We start from the raw sequence: 23,799 nt of genomic DNA, 5'->3' as shown, positions 1-23,799 counted from the left end.
GTTCGTGGATTTATCTTGCAAGGTACAATATCTGTGATCACAGATCACAGATTTTTGAGATAAAAAAAAAGATTTTTGAGATTTTATGATATTTCACAAATTAAGGACACGGTTTTGGAATATTAAAATTAGAAATGCTATTATTCTATTTACTTTTTCTCAAAAACTCAAGTATTTCAAATTTTTTGAAACAATTTTGCATTTTTATTTCACATCTAGAAGAATAAGTTCAAATTAAAAATTGTCGACATGCCAAGAACAGCAGAAATACATTTGCAAAGGGTCTATTTGATCTAAATACATTGAAAATTGAAATTTCTGCAACACAGATTTTTACTAAGATTTTTGGAGGTTGACTTAAGATAAAAAAGATTTTTTCAGCCAAAAACACAGATGAGAGTTGGAAAAAATGTGGCAACACTGCTTCCAAGTGGTCTAGGACATAAAAGAAATTTAATATTTTTATCAGCCTTATTACATCATTGCATCGTTGTTGCGTGCAATAATTTTGAAGTGCACGTGGCTACACTTCAAAAAAAAATCAATTCTTTCCCTCGTTGGACCCCCTGGCAGTATTGTTTTGCTGACGTTGCTATCTGTCAAAATTCGCTTATTCAGTCCAGTGTATGTGTGTGTAGAAGTTTATGAATGAAATCTGCAAAGTGCATTCGGTTCTCTGTGCATTCTCCTGTTATTTCTCCATCTGTTTCACATCGGAATCTGTAATCTTGTGAAGAATCGAAGATAAGAGCACCATTCCCACAAAACGAGTCCGAGTGTCCTTATCAGTGGATAGACACGGTGGAAATGTAAATACAATGGCCTCACCATCATCAGTCGAGCTCGAGCAGAAACGAGAAAATTTTCCCTTACATTGAGGTCACCGAACAGAGAAGCAGCTGCTGCGTTGCGTCGTCATCGATTCGTCGAAAAAAAAAAACAGACGTCGGCAGGATGTTTTCCGTATTCAAGAAGTTGGCCACAAAGGGGGACGGCCCTGCCGGTGGTGCGGGCGGAGGTACTTCTGCCGTGCCGGGTTCCGTCGGGCAGCAGATGTCCGATTCGTTGAAAAAGAAATTCTCCCGTGGAGTTCAGTACAACAGTGAGTATTACATCCATTACATCGGTATGAAGTTGGGGGCCTTTGGGTCACTTAACTCAAAAGTAACGGGTAATGTTTTCCTCTAATAAATTGGTTTAATAGCAGGGCTGGTGGCAGATCTTTTATTTAGAACTTGGTTACTATTTCAATGAAAGTATCTAAAAAGTCTCTATTTTAAATGGAAAATCTCTAAAGTCACTATGTTAATCAAAATGCCTCTTAAGTCGCTTTTCCCTTATTCTCCTTGCACCCTGATACAAAACTACTAGACTACTCCTCAAATACATTCCTACAGGGATCTGTCCATAGAGTCTGTCTAATAGAGATTCCTCTACAAATTCTTCCAGAAAGTCTTCCAGTGGTACTTCAAGAGATGCTTGCAGAACTTCTCTATAGAATTTGTTCCAGGAAATCCTTGACCACTTTAACGCTCCAATAATTTCCTCGGGAATTTGATTTTTTTTACGAAGACTACCCTAGGATTTCCTCCAGATTTTTCCACTAATTCTTTAATTAATTTCTTCAGTTCCAAAGATTTTTGTAGGAATCGCCTTTCAAAAAAATCCACAAAAGTTTATTCCAGAGTTTATGAAGAAAATCGTTGGAGGATTTTTCCTAGAAACGCTACAAGAATTTCTACACCTAAATTTCTCTAGAATTTTATTTTCTAGGAATTTCCGCAGCATTTCAAACCGCATTTCTTACAACCATGTTTCAAGGAATAGACGCGACTTTCTAAAATGAGTAATTTTGTTTTTTATTTGCAGTGAAAGTAATCATCAAGGGTGATCGAAATGTGGGAAAATCGTGTCTTCTGGAACGACTTCAGGGCAAAGCATTCCTCGAGCAGTACAATCCAACCGAGCAGATCCAGGTGGCCTCGATTCAGTGGTCCTTCAAGGCAACGGACGACATTGTCAAGGTCGAAGTCTGGGATGTGGTTGACCGCGGAAAATCCAAGCAGAAAACCGGTGGCTTGAAGCTGAACACGGACGCCCTAGCCAAGGAGGACATTCCGGTGCTAGATGCCGAGTTCCTAGATGTTTATAAGGGAACCCATTGTGTCATCATGATGATGGACATTACCAAGGCGTGGACGTTCGACTACGTGTGCAGAGAGTTGCCAAAAGTGCCGGGTGAGATTCCGGTGCTATTACTGGGGAACCATTGCGACATGGGCCACCATCGGGTCATCAGTAAGGACCAGATCCAAGGTTTCATCGAGGATGCCAGCCAGAATCGATCGGCGGAGATCGTTTACGGCGATAGTTCCATGAGAAACGGATTTGGGCTGCGATTGCTTCATAAGTTCTTTGGCATCCCGTTCCTATATCTTCAGAAAAGTGCCCTCGAGGCGTCACTCAAGAAGAACGAGCAAGATGCGGATATTTGCCGATTGGAGATTAGCGAGTTTTTGGTAAGAATGATACCTCAATACCTATAGCTATAATTGATTGGTATTTAGCAGGGGGGGGGGGGTATACGCAACGAGGTTCGCCTACCGTTCATGTTTTGTGGGTGTATTCGTTTAGCTCACAACGCTGCTAGGCATCCCGCTGTTTGAGTGTTGAAATGCATCAGGCATGGCCCGCGTTTCGACCTGTGCTGTTTGGGACGGCCCGCCCGAGGGATGATTGTTAGGCGAGCTTTGTTTGTAGTTGACAGCCGTACACCCACCCTGGTATTTAGTGATCTAACCCATCAATAATCAGGCAGCGTCCATTTATTACGTAACGCTAAAATTTGAAATTTTGACCCCCTCCCCCCGTCCGTAACGCCTAAGCCTACTCTCCCCTCCCCTTAGAGCGTTACGTAATTTGTGGATGGCATCTCATCACAATAGGATTATGTAGGATTTGGTTTGAATGCACGAATAAATGTTGAATAAATCGATTTTTTTCAACATGCCGCATCGTCACACAAAATTATTCGTTCCTATTATATGGCAAGATACCATACTTTTCTAATACATCAACAAATAATTTTTGTGCTTTGAATGTGTTATGAATTTGTTGAAAACTATTCTCTAACACATTAACTTTGAACTCTGTAGTAAACGAAGCAAATAAATCTTTATATAAGCTGGTTCTTGCATGTAAGTTGACTGTAGTCGTTGAACAATGCATTTCAGCACCCAATATCTCAAAATCTAGAGAATATTTTACAAAACGACCATGCATTCAGTAACTCTTATTTAAGTAAATAGCATTATTTTGATGCTTGAAAAAAAAAAATGTTCCACAGTGTAATTGATTAATGTAAAACATTGATGCATACACTAGTAAAATGAATACAGTTAACTTTCCCTTACTCGATATTCCGTATCTCGATATCGAGTTAGAGAGCCATAGTAAAAGATGGTTTTCATGGCTAACTCGATGGTCCCTTGGAATGCAGTTGCACTGCTTTTGTGTTCTGTAATTTGATACCTCCCTAACTCGATGGTCCCTTCAATATCGAGTTAGGGAGAGATGACTGTACTTTTTAATGGAACTAAAGTAACCCATGAATTTGTAATTTAATAAAGACTCATTCTGTTCTATCACAAGCTACAAACCAAACGTATATTTCATTAGGTTATGGGCCTATGTCAAGCTCCATAGCAACTGATTCAACAAGTGAAAAAATTTTCAAAAGAAGAATTCCGGAAGCGAGAAAATGAATTCTTCGAATCAAGGTGGAGACGGTAGCAGTTCGTTAAACCAACCCGGCGGAAGCAATTCAGGTGGAAGCGGTTCAAGAGGCCTGGGCACGAGTGGAAGCATTTCTTTACCGATGGTGGAACGTCTCAAGGGCCGAGAAAACTATTCGTCGAGGGCATTCGCTACTAAGATGATGCTCTTCAGAGAAGGTACCTTGGACACCGTGGAACGAGGTGATCAAGGTCCGGCTGATGCGTCTTCCCTTAGGGCGTTGGCTACCATTTGCCTGAGTATCGAACCCGTGAATTACAGTTTGATGCAGGCAGCGAAAACGGCAAAGGAAGCCTGGAACAACATGAAGACCGCTTTTCAAGACGATGGTATGACGCGAAGAATTAGATTGCTGCGGAAGCTTACCAGTATTCACCTGTCGGAATGCTCATCTGTGGAGCAATACGTGAACGAGCTGATGTCAACTAGTCACTAGTTATCAGAGGTCGGCTTCAAAGTCGACGATACTTGGCTGGCTAGTCTCCTGCTGATGGGACTCCCGGAAACGTACGAACCTATGATTATGGGTCTCGAGGCGTCAGGCGCTCGGATGACGGCGGATGCGGTAAAGGCTAAAATTCTTCAGTACGTCAAGGTGGCCAGTACTCCCAGATCAAGTGGAAGCGATATGGCATTTATCAGTCAGCAGCGTAAGAAGCAGACAGACAAGTCAAATGTGAAGTGTTTCAAGTGTCAGCGAATGGGCCACTATGCAGCTGAGTGTCCTAAGAAGGAATCTAGAGCGAAGCATGAGAAGAAGGGAAATAATCAAGCAGCCTTTAGTGTGTTCCAGCGAAACGGTGAGTCAAATCCGGACTGGATATTCGATTCTGGCGCAACATCTCATATGTGCCATGGTGGGGTGATCCTCGATGACGTGGAAAAAGTTTCGCAACGAATCAATGTGGCAAATAATACGGTGTCATCTGTTGTTGCCACTGGAAACGCAAAACTCAAGGCGGCTGTTGGAAGTGCAGTATGCGATTTGACTGTTTCAAGAGTGCTTCAAGTTCCAGATTTGGCGATCAACCTGCTTTCAGTGAGTAAGATCTGTAAAAGCGGGTACAAGGTAGTATTCACTGCGGACACGTGTGAAGTTAGATCTGCGTCAAACGAACTGGTTGCAATAGGAAGAGAGAACGAGGGACTCTACAAGCTTGTCTTGGCCGGCGAGCAAATGTCCTGTGCAGCCAAAACGAATGAAGACATGATGTTGTGGCATCGACGAATGGGGCACTTGAACAGCCACAGTTTGAAACGGCTACGCTCCATAGCAGAAGGCATTGACTTTGTGGATATTACCATTCCGGTATGCGCAACGTGTCTACAAGGGAAGCATAGCCGTCAACCATTCAAGAAACGATGTAACAGAGCTTCAGATGTCCTTGATTTGGTCCACAGTGACTTATGTGGTCCAATGGAAAACGTTTCGATCGGTGGAAGCAAATATTTTTTGACTTTCATTGACGATGCCAGCCGGAAGACTTTCGTGTACTTTTTGAAATCGAAGAAAAGCGTGCTGGATTGCTTCAAGGACTTCAAAGCGTTTGCTGAAACACAGACGGGAAAGCAGATCAAACGACTGCGTACGGACAACGGTCTGGAATATGTAAATTCAGAAATGGAGAAGTTTCTACGAGAATCGGGAATACACCATGAGAAGTCGGTACCGTACAACCCGGAACAAAATGGCCTTGCGGAGAGAATGAACCGTACGGTGGTGGAAAAGGCTCGTTGTTTGCTGTTCGATGGAGGCTTGGAGAAGCATTTTTGGGCGGAAGCAGTAGCCACAGCCGTGTTCCTGGTCAATCGATCACCGACCAAAAGCCTCAATGTGACTCCCGAGGAGTGATTCACTGGGAAGAAACCGAATCTGTCGGAATTGCGGGTGTTCGGTTCGAAGGTGATGTGCCATATTCCAAAAGTGCAGCGTCGGAAGTGGGATCCTAAATCTGAAGCAGGTGTTTTCGTTGGATACAGTGAACAATCCAAAGGCTATCGAATTTTCAATCCTCGCAATGGCAAGGTAACAGTATGTCGTGATGTGGTGTTTTTGAGTGAGAAGAATGTGTCCTTGGAAGCAAGTCAGGTACCCAGACAACCAGAAATCGCATCAAAGTTCACAATATAACTCGTTTATTCGTTCAAATTACATCAAACCCGCAAAACACGGTAGATGAAATCGTCAGATTGATGAGTTTCCTCGCATAAAACGCTTCTCTTCTGAGTTCATTTGTACATTTTGTTTAGTCCCGTACACTCGTACAAAGTAAGTCGAACCAATTCGTAGCAGCTGTCAAATCAACATTTGTTATCATAAGCTGAATCGCATAACATCACAGGTTAGTTCGGTAGGAAATTTATACACTCGCATTGTATACTATTATTCATCACATAATATATGCACGTATATCGCCTCCACTTTTGTACGTAGAAGGCATTTTCGCGACATCTTATGAGTGAAATTTTGCACATACAAAGCCTCCAGGTGATTTCGCTATACGTACATTTTGGTTGTCTGGGTAGTACCTGAACAGGAGCGTGCGACGATGCAATTGTGTGAAGAGAATGATTATCAATCTCGACCTCAAGATATCGATCTTCTGAGTGAAGAGAATCAAGTTGCGGATGAACTAGAAAATACCGATGAAGAAACTGAAGCCGAGACAGACTATGACAGCGCAAATGACACAATTATGACGATTACACCAGCTACGCCTGCGCTCGCTCCGCAACAAGAAGATACACGATCGACCGTGGTCAGGCGCAGCGTGAGGGAGCGCCGAATTCCAGGCAAGTATCAACATTTTGATTTATCGTGTAGTACTTTTGCTGAAAACCTTTTCCCATCCCGTTTATGTGAACCGGAGTCGTATCGAGAAGCTATCCTTGCGAGATGATCGAACGTCGTGGTGTGATGCCATGCGTGAGGAGCTAGAAGCGTTGAAGCTGAACGACACGCGGGAGCTGACCGAGCTACCGACGAGCTCTGAAATGTAAATGGGTTTACAGGATCAAGACCAACGTGGATGGAACCGTGGATCGCTATAAGGCTCGTTTAGTGATAAAGGGGTTTTCACAGCAGAAAGGAGTGGATTACGACCAGACTTATTCTCCGGTGGTGCGTTATGCCACAATTCGTTATCTCTTGGCAGTGGCTGCTCAACTGAATCTAGACGTGTTCCAAATGGATGCCATAACTGCGTTCCTGCAAGGAGAATTGGATGAAGAAGACATCTATATGGAACAGCCGGAAGGTTATGCAGATGTAACTTGTCCTAGAAAGGTATGTCGACTACGTAAGGCGTTACACGGACTGAAACAAGCCAGCCGCGTATGGAACAAGAAGTTGGATGCGGAACTGAAGAACATCGGTCTCAAGCGTTCCAGCTACGATCCCTGTGTCTACTATCATGTGGATGGTGAGCAAATAATCGTGATAGCTGTTTACGTCGACGACTTCCTGCTGTTTTCGAACAGCAAGGAATGGGTAAGCTACGTGAAGAATCGCTTGATGAAAACGTTCCGGATGAAGGATCTAGGTCGATCTGAGCAAGTACTAGGAATGAGAATCACCCAGAAAGAGAATGGTATCATGTTGGACCAGCGGCGGTATATTGAAGACCTACTGCTGCGTTTTCGGATGAACGACTGCAACACAAGCTCGAGTCCGTGTGATCCGACACAAAAGTTGACGAAAGCTATGTGTCCACGGACTGCTGAGGAGAAACATAAAATGAAGGACATTCCATTTCGTCAACTAGTTGGTGGACTTCAATTCCTGGCACAGTGCACATGGCCCGATATAGCTTACGCTGTGAACTCTGTAAGCAGCTTTAGTGACAATCCTGGCGAAGCTCATTGGACGGCGGCAAAGCGTATTTTGCGCTATCTCAAAGGAACGCTCAACATGAAGCTGGTTTATTGCAAGAAACCAGATCGTTCTTTCGAGGGCTTCAGTGATGCGGACTGGGGCAATGATGCTGATACCAGGCGATCTAATATTGTACCTTGCAAGATAAATCCACGAACGGCGGTTATCTCAGCATTTCTGAGCAAGCTGTCAAAATATAAACGCACGGTTGGTAAAAGTCACTAGTTACGAAAGTGTCATCAAACTCGCATTCAAAGACACTGGGTTACTCTTGGTGCAACTGTATTTTTATAAAGCGACTCCATCCCTGCCCACTCGACTTTGTTTTTGTTTTGATTCGATTTCTACTTCTGTGCGGCAGAGTGAAAAGTACAAAGCAGTTCGTGAGCATAGTTAAAAATCTTCCGAGAAAAAAGGATAAGATATGGCCGATTCCATTAACGGATACACAGAAGAGAACTCTACTGCTCCTGCTGGTGAATTGAACGTTTCAATTCCGATTACGGCCGGTGGATTCGGTGTGCCGAGCGATGCAGGCAGTTCGAAACCAGGCGAAGAAGAACTCAACTATTCATTTGATTACGACGTGGAATATCTTGATGAGGAACGAGTGTTCGATACGCTGGAACTATCTGGTTCCAGCGTAGATCCACTTACGGAGGCCGGACCATCTAAACCACCGAAACGAGTGAGTAAATTTGTAAATATGTAGTTGAACTGGTCCTGATTATATTCTGTGTTATTTTAGCAAAAGAAAAACAAATTCGGAAATCAAAGCCTCTCTACTGAGTTTGACGAATTACCAAGTACGTCCAAAAACGACGAATATCGTTTCGAAGCTACGGTTTTTGAAAAAAAGTTCAAAAATCAAAAATCATTTGAACGATGTGGTGACGTATTGGTTTCTGGAAACTCTGCGGAAGCGGTTCTGGAAAAAATATGGCAATATTGTTCCAAATTCATTGATCGTGGTGTTGTTTTTCCGGATGCATCTGAGAACACAGGGGAACTTAAATGGGATAATCCTCCAACGTATGAAGATCGTGACAAGTTCATGTTATTCCTCGATAAAGTTAGCAAGAGAAGCACTCCTCCCTCCAAGGTTGATGGCCATACACTCCAGAATTGGCAAACGAAGGATGTGACTGTGATGCTCTACAAATATTCTGATGCAGTATCAACTCTTCACAAATGGAACCAGGTTGAAAGCCAATTGCTACGTTCACAAACAACGGACCGAGCAGGTGCAGAATCAATATCATCACTCAATCAAGTTAAGGAAGACCTAAAAAAGCGGCACGGAAGATATTTGAGCGCAGATGATGTGAGTTGGGGCTGCTGGGCGAATTGGATTTGCAGCAAACCAATGAATATGCGGGATGAATTGACACAACAGACTCCACCTCAACATGTTGTTGGATTGTTCAGTACGGTTCCTGTGCACAGTGATGTTCTCTTGGAAAAAGCAAAATTAGATTTCCAGGTAGCTTCTACTGTAAACAAAGCTTATGTTAAAGTGCTTCAGGATCTGAACGACGATCATCGGCAATTGTTAAACATTGCATCTGTGATGGGCCAACGAATCACTATGCTACAAGAAAAGCAGACTGAATTTGAAAACATGCTCACAGCTATGAACAGCTCAGTATCGGTCAGAGAGAATAGATTCTCAGTGGAGCTAGCTCAGTCCGTAACAGACTGCATTGATGTTGACCACCTGTGAACATGATTGATTTATGTATCCTTTTTAATTTCAACTGATTTGATGAGTTTCTGTTGTATTCCGAATTAAATAAATAAAAGACATACTTCAAAAGGTATATTTTTATTGTACAACAAAGAAAGAATCACTTAGAGAGCATCCATTAGGTAAATTAAGAAGAAAATGATTATTTTAAATCCCCTTCCTTTTTGTCCATACGTGAAATACTTTATGGAAGCCCCCTTAACATTTAAGTTTGGAAACCAAATGTTTTCATGTCTTGGCCCAAACCAATGCTGGGATCAAAAGTGCCTCCTGGAAGGTAACCACACTTTTTAAAAATGTTTGAACAATCAAAATTTTTGAAATGCTGCAAAGCCTCACAAATGGTTATTGTTAAATCTTTGGAGCTATTCTCAATATATGTTTTCTTAAGATGCCTTTTGATGTAACCAAAAACGAACTCAATAGGGTTGTAGAAAGGTGCGTAAGCAGGTAAAAATATGACATTGATGCCTAGTGATCTTAAATACTCTATGATTGCCTTATGGCAATGAATGCGAGCACCATCCATCACCCAAGTACTGTACTGTCCAGGGTGCCGTTTAACTGCTCCACTTAGTACAAAAGATCGGACACAATCAAAAAAAGTTTTTCGTGTAAAGGTCCCTTCGGTCGAGAACGTTTCAATCACTCCATTACATCCCAAGAAACTTAACATAGAACATCTAGGACGCCTTATGAATTCCCCACGGTATATGAGGCGTTTCCCCAATGGTGCATAGCCTTTATTCCGAAGCATCCCACGATTATCGAAGGAAACTTCATCCAAAAACACTAGGTTATGGAAATCCCAAGTAATCATACTCATATCGGAATGGAATCGGTATATATCTTTTTGCCGCAGTTGAATGGCTCTTCGTTCTAAAACCTTCCAGCTGTACCCTTCGGAATGAAGGATTCGATTGACTGATGCGGTGCTAATGGGTTTGTGAAACGTTCTCTCAAACTGCTCTTTGGTTTCGTGCAGGTACAAAATAGGACAGTTTTTGTATAATTCCACTATCCACGATCTTTCCTGTGGGCCGAACTGCAGGTATACTTTTGCACGTTCCTTTCGCCCGAAATATTTATTGTCCTCGTACTGTCGAATCCATTGGGAAATTGTTGTATGATGTTTAGCATAAATTTTAGATAAGGTGCACTTCCTAATGCCTAGGTAATAATATCCATAAAGGCAGTGATAAACCGTGTTGACGGAGGCGTGATGACCAAGAACATTTTCTCTAATTGCAGCCATTTCGCGCTCGAGAATTCACTATTTGATTGATCGTACCTGACAAGAAACAGTGAAATTTTCGTTAATTGATATACGATTAACTCTTAAAAACTCTTTACCACGGGTATATTTTAATTACAATTATTGATTTAAATGAATTGCAAAAAGAATCACTTTGATTGAGACCAAAAGCTTCGAAACCGAATTCGATCGAAATAAACAAACATTCAAAACAAAACAAATTTTGACATTGCGTCTGTATCGCGGGTATCTCCTCTGCGCGTTACCGCCGCCGCTGAACGTGGATTTAATATGAGCGCCGCAATACGGGGTATGTGTTCCAATACGCAAGTGGCTCAGTATCATGGAGTTGCAAGAAACAGCCAACTGTGGCGTTGTCTACCATGGAAGCCGAGTACAGTACATGGCGCTGCAACACAAAAAGCTGTATGGTGGCGCGGACTACGAGGTGAACTATTTGGTATCCAAGATGCTGTACCCATATTCTGCGATAACCGTAGTGCGATATGCCTAGCCGAAAAGGAAATTGGCTATTCTCCTCGCACAAAGCACATAGACATGCGGCATCATTTTGTAAGAGAAAAGCTGAACGATGGTACAATAAAAGTTCAGCACGTCGGATCGGATTCGCAAAAAGCTGACGTACTTACGAAGGCGGTCCCAATTGCAAAATTTGTTGAAGCTGCAAAACAATTAGGATTACTACAAATTTCTGGTTAAGGAGGGGAATAATGAATATCGTAGTAACCCATGAATTTGTAAAAAAAAAAAGACTCATTCTGTTCTATCAGAAGCTACAAACCAAACGTATATTTCATTAGGAACTTCTGAAAAGACCATTTTCTTCAGACCAGACTAGCTGCTTAGAGCCCACTCTCTGAATATTTTTTAGGCATTCCTGTTTTTCGTAGAAATTCTAATGAAATACAGAGTTCTCTCTACCAATTATCCCAGAAATTCATCCAGCGATTTGTCGAAGGATGCTTAGAGGAATTTTTCCAGATTGTGCTCCCGTTATTTATTTATTTTCTTTGATTTGTTTTTTTTTCGAAAACTACCCCAAACTATGCACTAATTCTTCAATCGATTCCTCCAGTTGTTGCTATAAAGAATTTTCCAAAGATTCACATACAAAAATTTCTTCAAGAAAACCCACAAAGATTTATTGCATAGCTTTGAAGAAATTCGTTTGGAAATTTTACTAAGGAATCCTACAAGAATTCCTACGCGTTTTCATGTGAATTCATTTAGAGCTCACCCATGGTTACTCCCAGGAATTGCTCCAACAGTTTCTCGAGGGGTTATTCGAGAAAATCTATTAGGAAGGAAGGATTGCCCAATAAACTCGATCGTCGATTCATCATAATGCTTCTATAGATGTTTTTCTAGGAGTTTCTTCAGTGTTTCATCCAAACGTTTCCCAATGAATTTCTCGAATAAAATACTAGAGATGTACCGAATAGCAGTATTCGGCCTTCGGCCGAATACCGAATACTTGTGATTTTATTATTCGGCCAAACGAATATTCGGCCGAACATTCGGCCGAATAGTGACTCAATATTCGGCCATATAAAATCTTAATATTCGGCCAAATAAAACCCATATGTTCGCCAAATTTCTCGAAAACTACACTCCCGTGCAAAAGTTTGGGTTCGCCCGCTTGAAACCATATAAAAGTGTTCTGTCCATAGCTCTAGGATTAAAGACATGTGTCAATCTTACTTCGAAGGTATTTGGACAACAACATTTTTTAAATTTTGTTTACTATTTTTTTACTTAAAGTTGTGATATATTCAAAAAATAGACTAAATAACATGGCTATATTTTTTAGCATTTTTTTTTTGTTTTAAGTATGTTCAAGTGAACCCAAACTTGCACAATACACCATACTGAGGGGTGAGCCCAAACTTTTGCATGATGACTTGAATTACTGTTTCAATAATTTTGAATAGTTTTAAGATTTTTCCGCCAAAATTTTTAAGGTGCTCTTGAAAGATTGTGAGATTGCGGTTCTAATGCCGTACCGGATTAAAATTTTGGTCGATTTTATGCTGAGAATATTAGCCATTTTTTTTCGAGAACAGCCATGACTTGAGTCATGAGTAAACAAAATTCAAAAAATGTTCCAAAATACCTGCAAAGTGAAATTAACTCATTGCCTTTCGAATGCGTTATTGGGAGTTCCAATTGGACGTGTAATATGGACAAGACACTTTTGTATGTTCGTCTAATTCCTCGAAATCTTAAAAATGTAGTTCTGGAATAAAACAAAAAAAGCGAGTTTGTTTAAGTAGGGAAAACTTCTACGGTGTGACGGCGAGCAACCCTAGCCTCCTTGATCAGACTGCCCTGTTGCATATTTTCTCTCATGCGTATGTTTGACACTGACAGTTTAACCTGACAGTTCGGAAAATGACATGAATCAGCACTATTGAATTCGAACTAAAACAAACTACTCGTCCGATCGATTTGGTGAATTATCTCTTCATTGAATTTATGAATATTTCTTTTAAAAACCCATGAAAATATTGTCTGTTTTGCTGAAATATTTCCGAGTGAACAGTAAGACATATGAATTAAAACATAAACAATTTGCTACTATTTATTAAACATTACAGATAATTTACACGTGCGCTGAAGTCATTGATATTATTAAAAAATATTGTCTAAAAGTTTAAAATATATAAAGCAGAGCCAAAACATAAAATAAGTACACATAAAATTCGAAAACGATAGTTAAAATGTCTTAAATTAGTCATGCAATTTGTTCTTATAGCCTACAGTTAATACTTAACCTAAGAAACAACACGCTAAGAAAGGAATCGGAAGATGATAAGAAATCTGAAGATTTGTAAGTTAAAGTTAATAATGATAATTCGAAGTATATTCCTAACACTGAAATATATTACAGTTAAAGTTGCCCTGACACTACAACCTGTGGTACCGCTACTAGGAAATTCAGTCCGAACATACGGTGAAAAATTGAACGGATTATGGAAGGAAAAGAATGATCGTCTACTTGAGCCTTTGAAACCAGTTGTAGAAATCATAAAAACCAAAAGTTCTGAGAATTTTTGAATTTTAAAGTTAGGGAGCTGGATTCTATTGCTGGAACTTTTTATATATTTCATTTTTTTAGATTAATCCTATATACGTTATATGATTTCCCATTTGACTTCTAAAAGTGCTTCATAGAAATTGGAACTAATAGACCGTAGACCACTGACTAGCATAATAAAGGAAGAACGTGAGTAGGTGTCGCAAACAATATTGAATGGAATGTGCTAATAACTAAAAGCATAAAGTCCGAACGCATCAAGCTAGTGGTACTTTATAGCCCCGGAGAAATTATTAAAAGGCTCTTTTGCAGATAATGCCTTGTGTATTGAGTAGCACCGTAATCGCCTAGAACGGAAAAATTCTCACATTTTTTAGTATTTGGCAATAAACACCATTCATGAAATCCATGAAACGGAAATTTTAATGTATCATCACTTCAATGAATTATTTAATTTTTTTTTTCAACTTTCTTAGTTAGGTAGTTTTGTTATTATTCGGTCACTATTCGGCCTATTCGGCCGAATAACAGATTTCATTATTCGGCAGACCGAATATTCGGCAAAATCAAAATAATCGGGATATTCGGCCCGAATATTCGGCCGGCCGAATATTCGGTACATCTCTATAAAATACCCTTGGAATCTTTTAAAGTTTATTTAAGGTACACACCACTGCAAATTTTCCAGTAATTACTCCGATCATTCACAAACCTACATACACAAACTTCTTTTGGAATTCCTACTGATGTTATTCAAGGAATTAGAATTCAGAAAATCCTACGGGATTCGATTGATTTTCGGTTTCAGCATCTTGAAAAAAAAAATTTAAATCAATTTTTTTTTTCAATATCTTAACAATTGGGGGCCTTCCTTAGCCGAGTGGTTAAAGTCCGCGGCAAAGCCATGCTAAAGGTGTCTGGGTTCGATTTCCGGTCGGTCTTTTCGTAATGGAAATTTCCTTGACTTCCCTGGGCATAGAGTATCATCGTACCTGCCACACGATATACGAATGCGAAAATGGCAACTTTGGCAAAGAAAGCTCTCAGTTAATAACTGTGGAAGTACTCATAAGAACACTAAGCTGAGATGCAGGCTTTGTCCCGGTGAGGACGTAATGCCCAGCAGAAGAAGAAGAATCCTAACAATTGATCTAGGAAATCTTCTAAAACTTCTTCAAGTCTCCAGGAGTTCTTTCAGGGAACCTTTTTCATCAAGAGTTATGTACTCTAAACCTTACACAAGCTTCATCAGAGTTTTATTTAGTTTTTTTTCTAAAATATTACTCGTCCAAATTTTTGTCAAAGATTTATTTAATAATTTCTGAAAAAAATCATACAATTTCTCTGCAGATATTCTTTAAAAAATGCCTGAAAAAATATATTCGAGAAGACTTAAAGAAAAATATCTCAAAGAATTACTGGAGCAATTTCTTAAGAAATCTTAGAAGGAATCTCTAGGGTACATCCAGAAAGTATCCATAGATAAATTTCAAGTTGAAATGTTGAAGATATCCTGAAAAACAATCTTGTAGGGAGTTCTAAGAAAGACCCAGAGGTACTTTCTGGAGAAGATACTATTTTTTTTAGAAGTTCCTAATGAGTATTTTTGAGAGTACCCAAAAGGAAGCAATGGAAGAATCGTTGCATAAAAGTCTGGAGGACTTAACACTTTGTTGGAGAATGTTTGGAGGATTTCCTAATGAAATCTCTGAGGTGTTTTCTATGCTTCTCCTTCGAAAAATCCACATTGTAGTCTTGAGGTTTTTAAAATGAAATTGCAGGGGGGATTTTCTTGGGGAATAATCACTAAAGAATCAAAGATTTTTTGTTTTGAAGTCATTTAAGACTCACTGTTAGAAATGAATTCAAATTCATTCAAAATTAATTCGATAGTCATTTCATTGGTATTTTAGAGTTTTCTTGAGCCTGGAATTATTTCTTAAGACTGGAAAAACCTGGAAATATCAGGGAATTTATTTCAGTACACGAGTAGACACCCTGTTTCATCTTTTCCTTAATCTTCCAAGACTGGCCGACAAAGAAAATCCAAGTCCAACAATTAGTTACACCGGTAGTTTACTTGAACTTGGTTGTAGGCATTTTGACGACGAGGTGGGTTCTAATTTCTGTAACGATACGGAATTCCTACGGGAATTTGTGTAGACATTCCTGCATGTACTACTGCAAGCATTTATCCGCGACTGCTTTAAAAGCAATTCATCAGTTACTCATGAAACGTCTCTAGAAATTACTTTAAAAAAACATGCAGGGATTTCTTCTTTTTTTCCGGCGTTACGTCCCAACGTCCCAAAGCCCGCTTCTCAAATTAGTGTTCTTATGAGCACTTCCACAGTTATTAACTGAGAGCTTTCTTTGCCGATTGACCATTTTTGCATATGTTTATCGTGTGGCAGGTACGAAGATACTCTATGCCCTGGGAATCGAGAAAATTTTCTTTACGAAAAGATCCTCGACCAGCGGGATTCGAACCCACGACCCTCACTACGGCTATCTGGGCAGGGATTTCTCTAAAAACCTAAAAAAATCCTCTAAAAATATATCCAGAAATTTCAACATGAATTTCTACAGGAGTTTCTCCAAGTAAAGTTTCTGGAAGTAAAATATTCCCCTGGGAATATCTGAAGAAAGTTTTGGATGGGTACTTTAGCCTCGAATTCCTGCTGGTTTTTAATTCATCAGGCAACCTTCCAAAAACTGATCAAGCATTCATCAAGAGATGTCTCCTAGGAAAACGCCAGTAATTTTTTCAGGTTTCTCCATGAATTCTATTGATTATTTTCATAGGATTGCTTCGGAACTTTATTCTGGAATTCATCTAAGAAATTTTGCAAATGTTGTTTTCAAGATTTTAACTGTGTAATCTTGCAAGGCGTCCTACTAATTGCTTGCACTAAGTTTTCCAGAGGTTCCAGCAATAAATCTACCCAACTATGTTTAATGTATTGGAACACTCTTAGGAGAAACTCATTAGAGAATCAAAAAAGTAGATTGGAGTACTTTGTACCTTTTAATTCTGTCGTAATTGCTTATCTTTCACAGATACGCGTATTTCGCAGCCTTCTTCAGTGTCAGTTACTCGTATTTCCTCTGGATACGTTTCATCGACACTGAAGAAGGCTGAAAGCGGTAGTCGAAATACGCGTATCTGTCATAGATAAGCAATTAGGGCAGAATTGAAAGGTACCGTAAAATGGGGTGAAGTTGATCACTTTCGAGCGATTCTGTTCCTATTAGAATGCATGTATTATTATCCATATATTTTTAAAACATGTACTGGTTGGATATCTATCGAAATATACAAACAAAATTTCGACGAAATGTTCATTTAACAACAAAAATATATTTTTAAAATCAAAAAGTGGAGTTTTTGATTCCGGGGTGAAGTTAATCAATTATTGCGATAAGTTTCCAAAAATGAAGAGATATGATATTCACAAAATTTGGGGTCACTGAATCTGGATCAATTCTCAAAAATCTTACAACTTAATGATATATCGGCCAATTTCAAATTTGAATGTTGTAAATTACAGAACACACCACACCGCCTAAATGTATGCAATTTTCTTTGAAATTTGTAACACGCGCACAAAAAATACATTTTTTACTCAGAAAATGATTGTTTATCCACAGTGCAAACTCAAAACTGGATTCACAGAACATATCTGGAATGTATGAAACAGTTCATTGAGATGATGTCTTTATATAGCCTTGTCAATAGTCGATTGTTTGGAGAAGAACCCTTCAACAGTTCATCAAACATTTCATAAAAAATCAGTTTTTCCATGATATAATTATCTTGAATGTCAAACCGAACTTAGGATCATCAAGAGCAGCCATCAGGTAAAACGACGTCACATAAATTGTGCTAATCGAAATCGAATCATAGTTCTCTTGACAGTTTATACATGTGGGTACGTGAATGATCAACTTCTCCCCACAGATCAACTACACCCCGAATTACGGTACATAGTACGACAATCTACTTTTTTTTCGAAATCTAGCCAAATCTGAGAAAATTTCATGGATTGTACCACATCATTCTTTAAAAGATTCGTGATTGAACTACAAGTATTCTTTTAAAGATTCATCCAAGGATTTTTTTCTGCTTCAGTAAGCTCTATCTCTGCGTTCCTCCAAGAATACTTCCAAAAAAATCTTCAGCATTTCAACACATAGTACTAGTACAGAACAATTTCACCTAGTATCTAACTTTCCGGCAGGAGATTAAAAATGTAAATTCATTACCATTACAAAATTGAGCATATTTGTAGTTCTTTGGAAAAAACATCAGCTATATTGATAGAAACGAATCAAAACTTGAGCATTTTGTATTAAAATCGAAGTACATTGCTATTACTTAGAACAGCACTGCACTATGGTCCAGGAATCAGTTTTACGTGGAAAGATGCATTCTGAGCTTTAGAATGAAACATTAGACAAAAACGGTCTTCTACAAAGTTGTTTGTATTAGTTGAGCCCTTTGTTTGGTGTTATTAAAAATTAGGGTGGACCACATTTTCATAGAAATGATTAAACTAACTTTCTTATTTGTAGAAATTATATTATACATGCTTCAGCAAAGTTGTAGACCATTCAATTTCAAGCAACTTTGCCAAAAAAAAGTTTTTTGTATCTCTTAAATTGACCGATTTAGAGCTTTTTTCCTACGGTGACATAGGGTGGTCCGAACAAAACTGGTTTTCTGGCTCTAGAGTTTTCAATTCAAGTTTCTCATCAAAGTAGTATATGAACCACTTTTAGAACTTTAAAAAATGCGTAATTTGGTGAGTGAAGAAACTCGCTATCTCCTTCCGTTTAGGAGTTATTGTTGTTTTTCTTCCAAAAACATGCCTACTTTGATTGTGAATATCTCTGATTGGGGCAAACATAAAAAATATCTTTTGACGGCGTTCAACAGACAAAATAAAATTGTATATTATATCAAAAAATTACAGATGTGTTATTTTTGTAACTCTAATAAAACGTCTTGAAAGTCAAACATTTTTTATCACAAAAACGTTAATAACTTTTGAACTAAAATAGATATTAACAATCTTTTTGCATGAAAATTTGCGTTTTGTTAAGTTCTAAAAATCGTCCATAGACGACATTGACGAGAAAATAATATTAAAAAAACTAGAGTTATAAAACTTATTTTTGTTGGACCACCCTGCGATGATTAGGAAAAAATGCTCTAGATTGGTCAAATTTTGAGCTACAGAAAAACTTTTTTTGGCAAAGTTGATCAAAATTTCAAGTTCTACCGCTTTGCCTAAGAGCATATACCAGTATTTTTGCAAATAAAAAAGTTGATTATATGATATGTGTGATATTGTGGACCACCCTAGTTTCAAATGACACAGTATGAAAGCTTACATTTTTAGAAACAATTTTGTAGAAGATCATTTTTGTCTAAAATTTCACTTACATGCTCAAAATGTAAAATAATAAAGAAATACATACCATGAAAATCTTCAAAATAGTTTTAGAGCCCAATCTTTCTTATTTCAGATTTCTCGTCAAAGCGGTCTATGAATGACTTTAAGAACTTAACAAAACGCAAATTTTCATGCAAAAATATTGATGATATCTATTTTAGTTCAAAAGTTATTAAAGTTTTTCTGCTTAAAAACCTTTGTTTTTCAAGGCATTTTATTAGAGTTACAAAAATAACACATCTGTAATTTTTTGATATAATATACAATTTTATTTTGTCTTTTGAATGCCGTCAAAAGATATTTTTTATGTTTGCCCCAATCAGAGATATTCACAATTAAAGTAGGCATGTTTTTGAGAGAAAAACAACAATAACTCCTAAACGAAAGGAGATAGCGAGTTTCTTCACTCACCAAATTACGCATTTTTTAAAGCTCTAAAAGTGTTTCATAGACTACTTTGATGAGAAATTTGAATTGAAAACTCTAGAGCCAGAAAACCAGTTTTGTTCGGACCACCCTATGTCACTGCAGGAAAAAAGCTCTAAATCGGTCAATTTAAGAGACACAAAAAAACTTTTTTTTTGGCAAAGTTGCTTGAAATTGAATGGTCTATATCTTTGCTGAAGCATGTATAATATAATTTCTACAAATAAGAAAGTTAGTTACACAATTTCTATGAAAATGTGGTCCACCCTAATTTTCAATAAAACCAAACAAAGGGCTTAACTAATACAAACAACTTTGTAGAAGACCGTTTTTGTCTAATGTTTCATTCTAAAGCTCAAAATGCATCTTTCCGCGTAAAACTGATTCCTGGACCACTGTGCACTGTACCTAGGTATTTTTCTTCCGAATATGTAAAACTTTCAGTAATCATAACTATGTATACACATTTCTTCAGGGATTCTACTCGAGGTGATTTGGGGGTTCCTTCTGAATACTGTTTGATGATTCTTTCATGATAAATCATGAACCGTTAGAGGCGTGTCGAGGTATTGGGAAGGTTATACGTTTCACAGACGGATATTGTTTTATGGTACACCTTCCACTTTGGCACCATCAAATCCTCCGATCTTGGCCAGGGCGTAAGAGTTCACCAGGTACTATTCATAGAATTTCATCAGAGAATATTTTAGGATTTACAATCATTACTAAGTCTTGAAGAAATCCTTGAAGTTTTTTTTTGTCTTTATCATAGAGATTTTTAGCCTTAGGCTGGTTCGTCTTTTTGGAAAACAGAGAAGAGGCGTCCTAAGAGGCCTCCTTGGCAAAGCGTTTACAAAATTATCAAGTATACAATATCAAAATCAAAGAGCAGTCCGGTGTTCTTGCGTTGTTTATCATCAGCTTGGCGTGGTATTTATTCCGTAATTTGTCTTCGTGTTCCTGGAGTGCTGTCTTGAGTCGTAACATGTCAGCTAAATTTGTTCATAGAGTTTGGCTTTTTTAGGAAGTTTGACAGGGCTGCTTCTGTGGGAGGATTATGGGCTAGTATATCTCTTATTCGGATATCTAGTCTATGGGTCGTTCTTAAAGATGTGTACCAAGGACAAGCAGCAAGAATGTATTAAATAGACTATTTAGTGCCACAAGTATCATACATAATTTGACGATTCCAGTTACTTTGATCAGTCCATTTATTCGTCTCAACTTTGACCTTGCGAAGGAAAAGCTGTCTTTCTTCTTGCCATGATTCCGTCCATGCAGCTGAAATCAGTTTTTTGACCCTTGATTGACAAACTTTTTTGAAGTGCTTTTGAAAGTTAAGATGGCGGTCCATTTAGACGCCAAGAATACGACAGTGAGTTTTAAATGGTACAGAGTTTCCTTCCATTCTAAAGGGCTTCAAATCTGCCCGGTGGCAACTGTTGCCTGCATGTGTGTAGAAACTTTTGCTTGCAGGTAATTTGAAACCCACCGACTTGGCCCCATAAACTCACAGCCGTGACAGCTGCTTGAAGTTTTCTCCGAAGATAACCCGGTTTATGCCCAACAACAACGATGATAATGTCGTCCGCATAAACGAATATTAAGACATCTTTCGGCAGGACCCCAAAAACTCCGTTCATGACCACCAGAAACAGTGTTACTGCAAGAACTTAGCCTTGGGGGACTCCAATCTCTTCTCTAACGACATTTGATTTGTGATTGCCTATGTGAACTTGCCAGGTCCTGTCTTTGAGAAAATTGGAGTATGAAATAGAAGGTGTTATCAGCCAGACCTCATTCGGCCAACTTTCTTAAGACGAAAGGCGTTCATGTACACAGTCCAAAGCCGCTATGTCCACGTGTTGACCAGCTTAGACGGCATCATGCAAAACTTGGCCGAGGGAGGCAAAATAGGTTCCTGTTCCGAAACCTTTCCGAAAAGAATGTTGTCTTGAATCCAACAGATTTTTGTCTTGAACGAAGTCGGTAAGTCTTCGATTCACCATACGTTCAGTAACTTTACAAAACGCAGTTCGTGAGTGAAATAGGCCTGTAGTCCTTGGGTTCAGTCAATGATGATCCATTTTTTGGTATATGAATGATCAGGCTGTGCCTCCATTGTTATGGGAAACGGTCTAGGTTCCAGTCTTGATTGAGCAGTTTCAGCAGGAATTGCTTAGCTCTGATGTTAGGTGTTTCAGTAAAGGATACCTTATTTCGTCCGGACCAGCGGAATTATCGATTGAATACATGAAAATATACTGAACGCAAATCTTGAAGGAATCGGTCAAAGATTTTTTAACACTCAATCGCAAATTAAGTAATACTAATTATTTTTCTCAATCTTATTCTGCAGAAATCCGACGAATCCGATTATACTAACTTTTTGGAGAATCTGATCAGTCGCAAAAAGTCACAACCGGCATCGGCTCCGTCCACTCCCCTGGAGCAAATTCCTCGTCCGACCAAGAGCATCATTCTGGGTGGCGGACATCCGATAATCGTTCCTGACAAGAACAGTCATCTGGCGGTCGCATCGACCTCTACTGTGAACACTGCCAAGCTTTCCTTGCCGGCAGCAAATAAGGCAACGTCATCCCCGACTAAGAATTCACAAAGTGTCGAAGCTTTACGAATCCCCAAAAGTGCCACAATGGGTTCGATTCCGGTGGAAGGCAGTGGCAGTGGTTTCGTGGCTACAGGCGGTGCTCTAAGTTCTCCGGGAGGGAAAATCAGCAACGTAGATGAATTCTGTCCGGACGGAGGTGTTTTGGACAAATCCTTCCTGGACGATGCCTTGGATGGTCCAACCGTCGCATCACAAGAACCCAATCCACTGCAGGAATCTGATAGCGAAGATGAGAATCACCACAATCCACTAGTTTCTCGCTTCGATGACGAGTTTGTTGGTGATGGTGCTGATCAACCGGAAGAACCAACCGCCAAGTCAAGCCTTGTCTTAGACTCGCCTCGTAGAACAAACCCGCTTCGGCATGAGCTAACGCCTTCCCCCAATCCAGTGGTTGTGGATCGAGCATTTTCGTTATCCAGCATTGAACTGGAGATCGATCGAGTGGACACAACGAATGCAGATGCTGGATCGCTGCATGATAGCGAGAGTTGGTCTCTCGATACGAAGGAACGGCGATCGCCAGAAGGCGGTGAAGATGTCGGTTCTAACGTGTCGGTCACCTGCTCCAAGAGTAGTAGCAGTGGGAAGAAGGTAAGGCTCAGGCATGCTTCCAAAACGTTTTCATCTAAAACCGTCCCATTTTTCTTTCAGAGTAAGGACAAAGACAAGGAACGTAGCAGCAGCAGCAAGCACAAAAAGTCGAAGAAATCTAGCCGCGAGAAGGATGAATCCCGAGATGAACGACGGCGCAGCAAACGCAAAAGCCACATCGACGACTTTGTACAGGAGATGAAAACGAGCGTCGACTATTGCGAGGAAGCGTACGAAGCGATTTAAAAGACTCATCTATTGATGAACTTTCGAACAGAGTGCTTAATTTGCTAAACTATTCCTTCCTTCATGTTTTTTACTGTTTTGAATATTATACTCGTTTATTTTTATATATGGTTAACTACTAAGATGTCGCGCTAAAGTTAGAAAACTTACAAACAAGCTAGATAGTTTCATTCCGCGCTTGAGCCTATTGGATATGAATTTGTTAGCAAAATCACTATGAAGTCCCAAAATGCAATTATACATAGTATAATATATTATTGGAATCGTAAATCAATTGTTGTATAAATTCTAACCACTCGATGTAATATTGATATATGTGAATGAAAAAAAAATAAAATGATACATTTTACCTATTAAAAGTTATCTGCTCCAAAACAAACCTTGATATATTTCCAATGAGAACTCCCAGAATGGTTCTTGATGGTTCAAGCGATCGAGTTCAATTTTTCGCGTTACCGGAGTGATTTTATTTTGCATTGAGCAGTAGACGACGAAGTTGAGGGGTCTATTTTATAAATCGAGCAGATTCAAGTGACTCGTCTGTAATCTCTGTCGATTAAAGTAAGCAGGCATATTTCATAATAAATCTTCGAGCTGTTTAGTAGAATACCTATAAGTAGATGAAAAAACCGAATTTAGTACTATACCATTTAATTCCACTAGAGTTTGTATCCTTTGACAGATACGCGTATTTCGACCTCAACTGTAAGGCC

The 23,799-nt window shown here is 39.2% G+C and overlaps 3 protein-coding genes across 3 annotated transcripts; 2 read left to right on the top strand and 1 right to left on the bottom strand.

Annotated features, from left to right (window-relative positions):
* Positions 1-613: 613 nt before the first annotated feature.
* LOC5564132 (rab-like protein 6) lies at positions 614-23,403 on the top strand. Its single transcript, XM_021855588.1, has 4 exons — positions 614-1,102; positions 1,870-2,519; positions 21,974-22,840; positions 22,901-23,403. The coding sequence occupies exons 1-4, from the start codon at positions 955-957 to the stop codon at positions 23,084-23,086; spliced, it is 1,851 nt and encodes a 616-aa protein (XP_021711280.1). The 5' UTR covers positions 614-954; the 3' UTR covers positions 23,087-23,403.
* Positions 8,085-9,438, top strand: LOC110679827. The gene is made up of 2 exons (XM_021855589.1): positions 8,085-8,357; positions 8,418-9,438. The coding sequence occupies exons 1-2, from the start codon at positions 8,094-8,096 to the stop codon at positions 9,390-9,392; spliced, it is 1,239 nt and encodes a 412-aa protein (XP_021711281.1). The 5' UTR covers positions 8,085-8,093; the 3' UTR covers positions 9,393-9,438.
* On the bottom strand, positions 9,589-10,960 carry LOC110679828. The gene is made up of 2 exons (XM_021855590.1): positions 10,770-10,960; positions 9,589-10,707 (listed from the first exon to the last, which is right to left on the bottom strand). Exon 2 carries the CDS (start codon positions 10,669-10,671, stop codon positions 9,622-9,624), a length of 1,050 nt encoding a protein of 349 aa, XP_021711282.1. The 5' UTR covers positions 10,672-10,707; positions 10,770-10,960; the 3' UTR covers positions 9,589-9,621.
* Positions 23,404-23,799: the final 396 nt, after the last annotated feature.

This window comes from Aedes aegypti, chromosome 3 (genome assembly GCF_002204515.2).
Source record: "Aedes aegypti strain LVP_AGWG chromosome 3, AaegL5.0 Primary Assembly, whole genome shotgun sequence".
Taxonomy (NCBI): Eukaryota; Metazoa; Arthropoda; class Insecta; order Diptera; family Culicidae; genus Aedes; species Aedes aegypti.
Note: the sequence above shows the minus strand (reverse complement) of the source record. Positions and strands in the feature narration are given on the sequence as shown.

Excerpts from the sequence above, each read along its gene's own strand:
- LOC110679827 (XM_021855589.1), top strand. The coding sequence starts at position 8,094 with ATGGCCGATTCCATTAACGGATACACAGAAGAGAACTCTACTGCTCCT. Across the intron at positions 8,358-8,417 it reads CATCTAAACCACCGAAACGA|CAAAAGAAAAACAAATTCGG; the intron begins GTGAGTAAATTT and ends GTGTTATTTTAG.
- LOC110679828 (XM_021855590.1), bottom strand. The coding sequence starts at position 10,671 with ATGGCTGCAATTAGAGAAAATGTTCTTGGTCATCACGCCTCCGTCAAC.
- LOC5564132 (XM_021855588.1), top strand. The coding sequence starts at position 955 with ATGTTTTCCGTATTCAAGAAGTTGGCCACAAAGGGGGACGGCCCTGCC. Across the intron at positions 2,520-21,973 it reads TGGAGATTAGCGAGTTTTTG|AAATCCGACGAATCCGATTA; the intron begins GTAAGAATGATA and ends CTTATTCTGCAG. Across the intron at positions 22,841-22,900 it reads GTAGTAGCAGTGGGAAGAAG|AGTAAGGACAAAGACAAGGA; the intron begins GTAAGGCTCAGG and ends TTTTTCTTTCAG.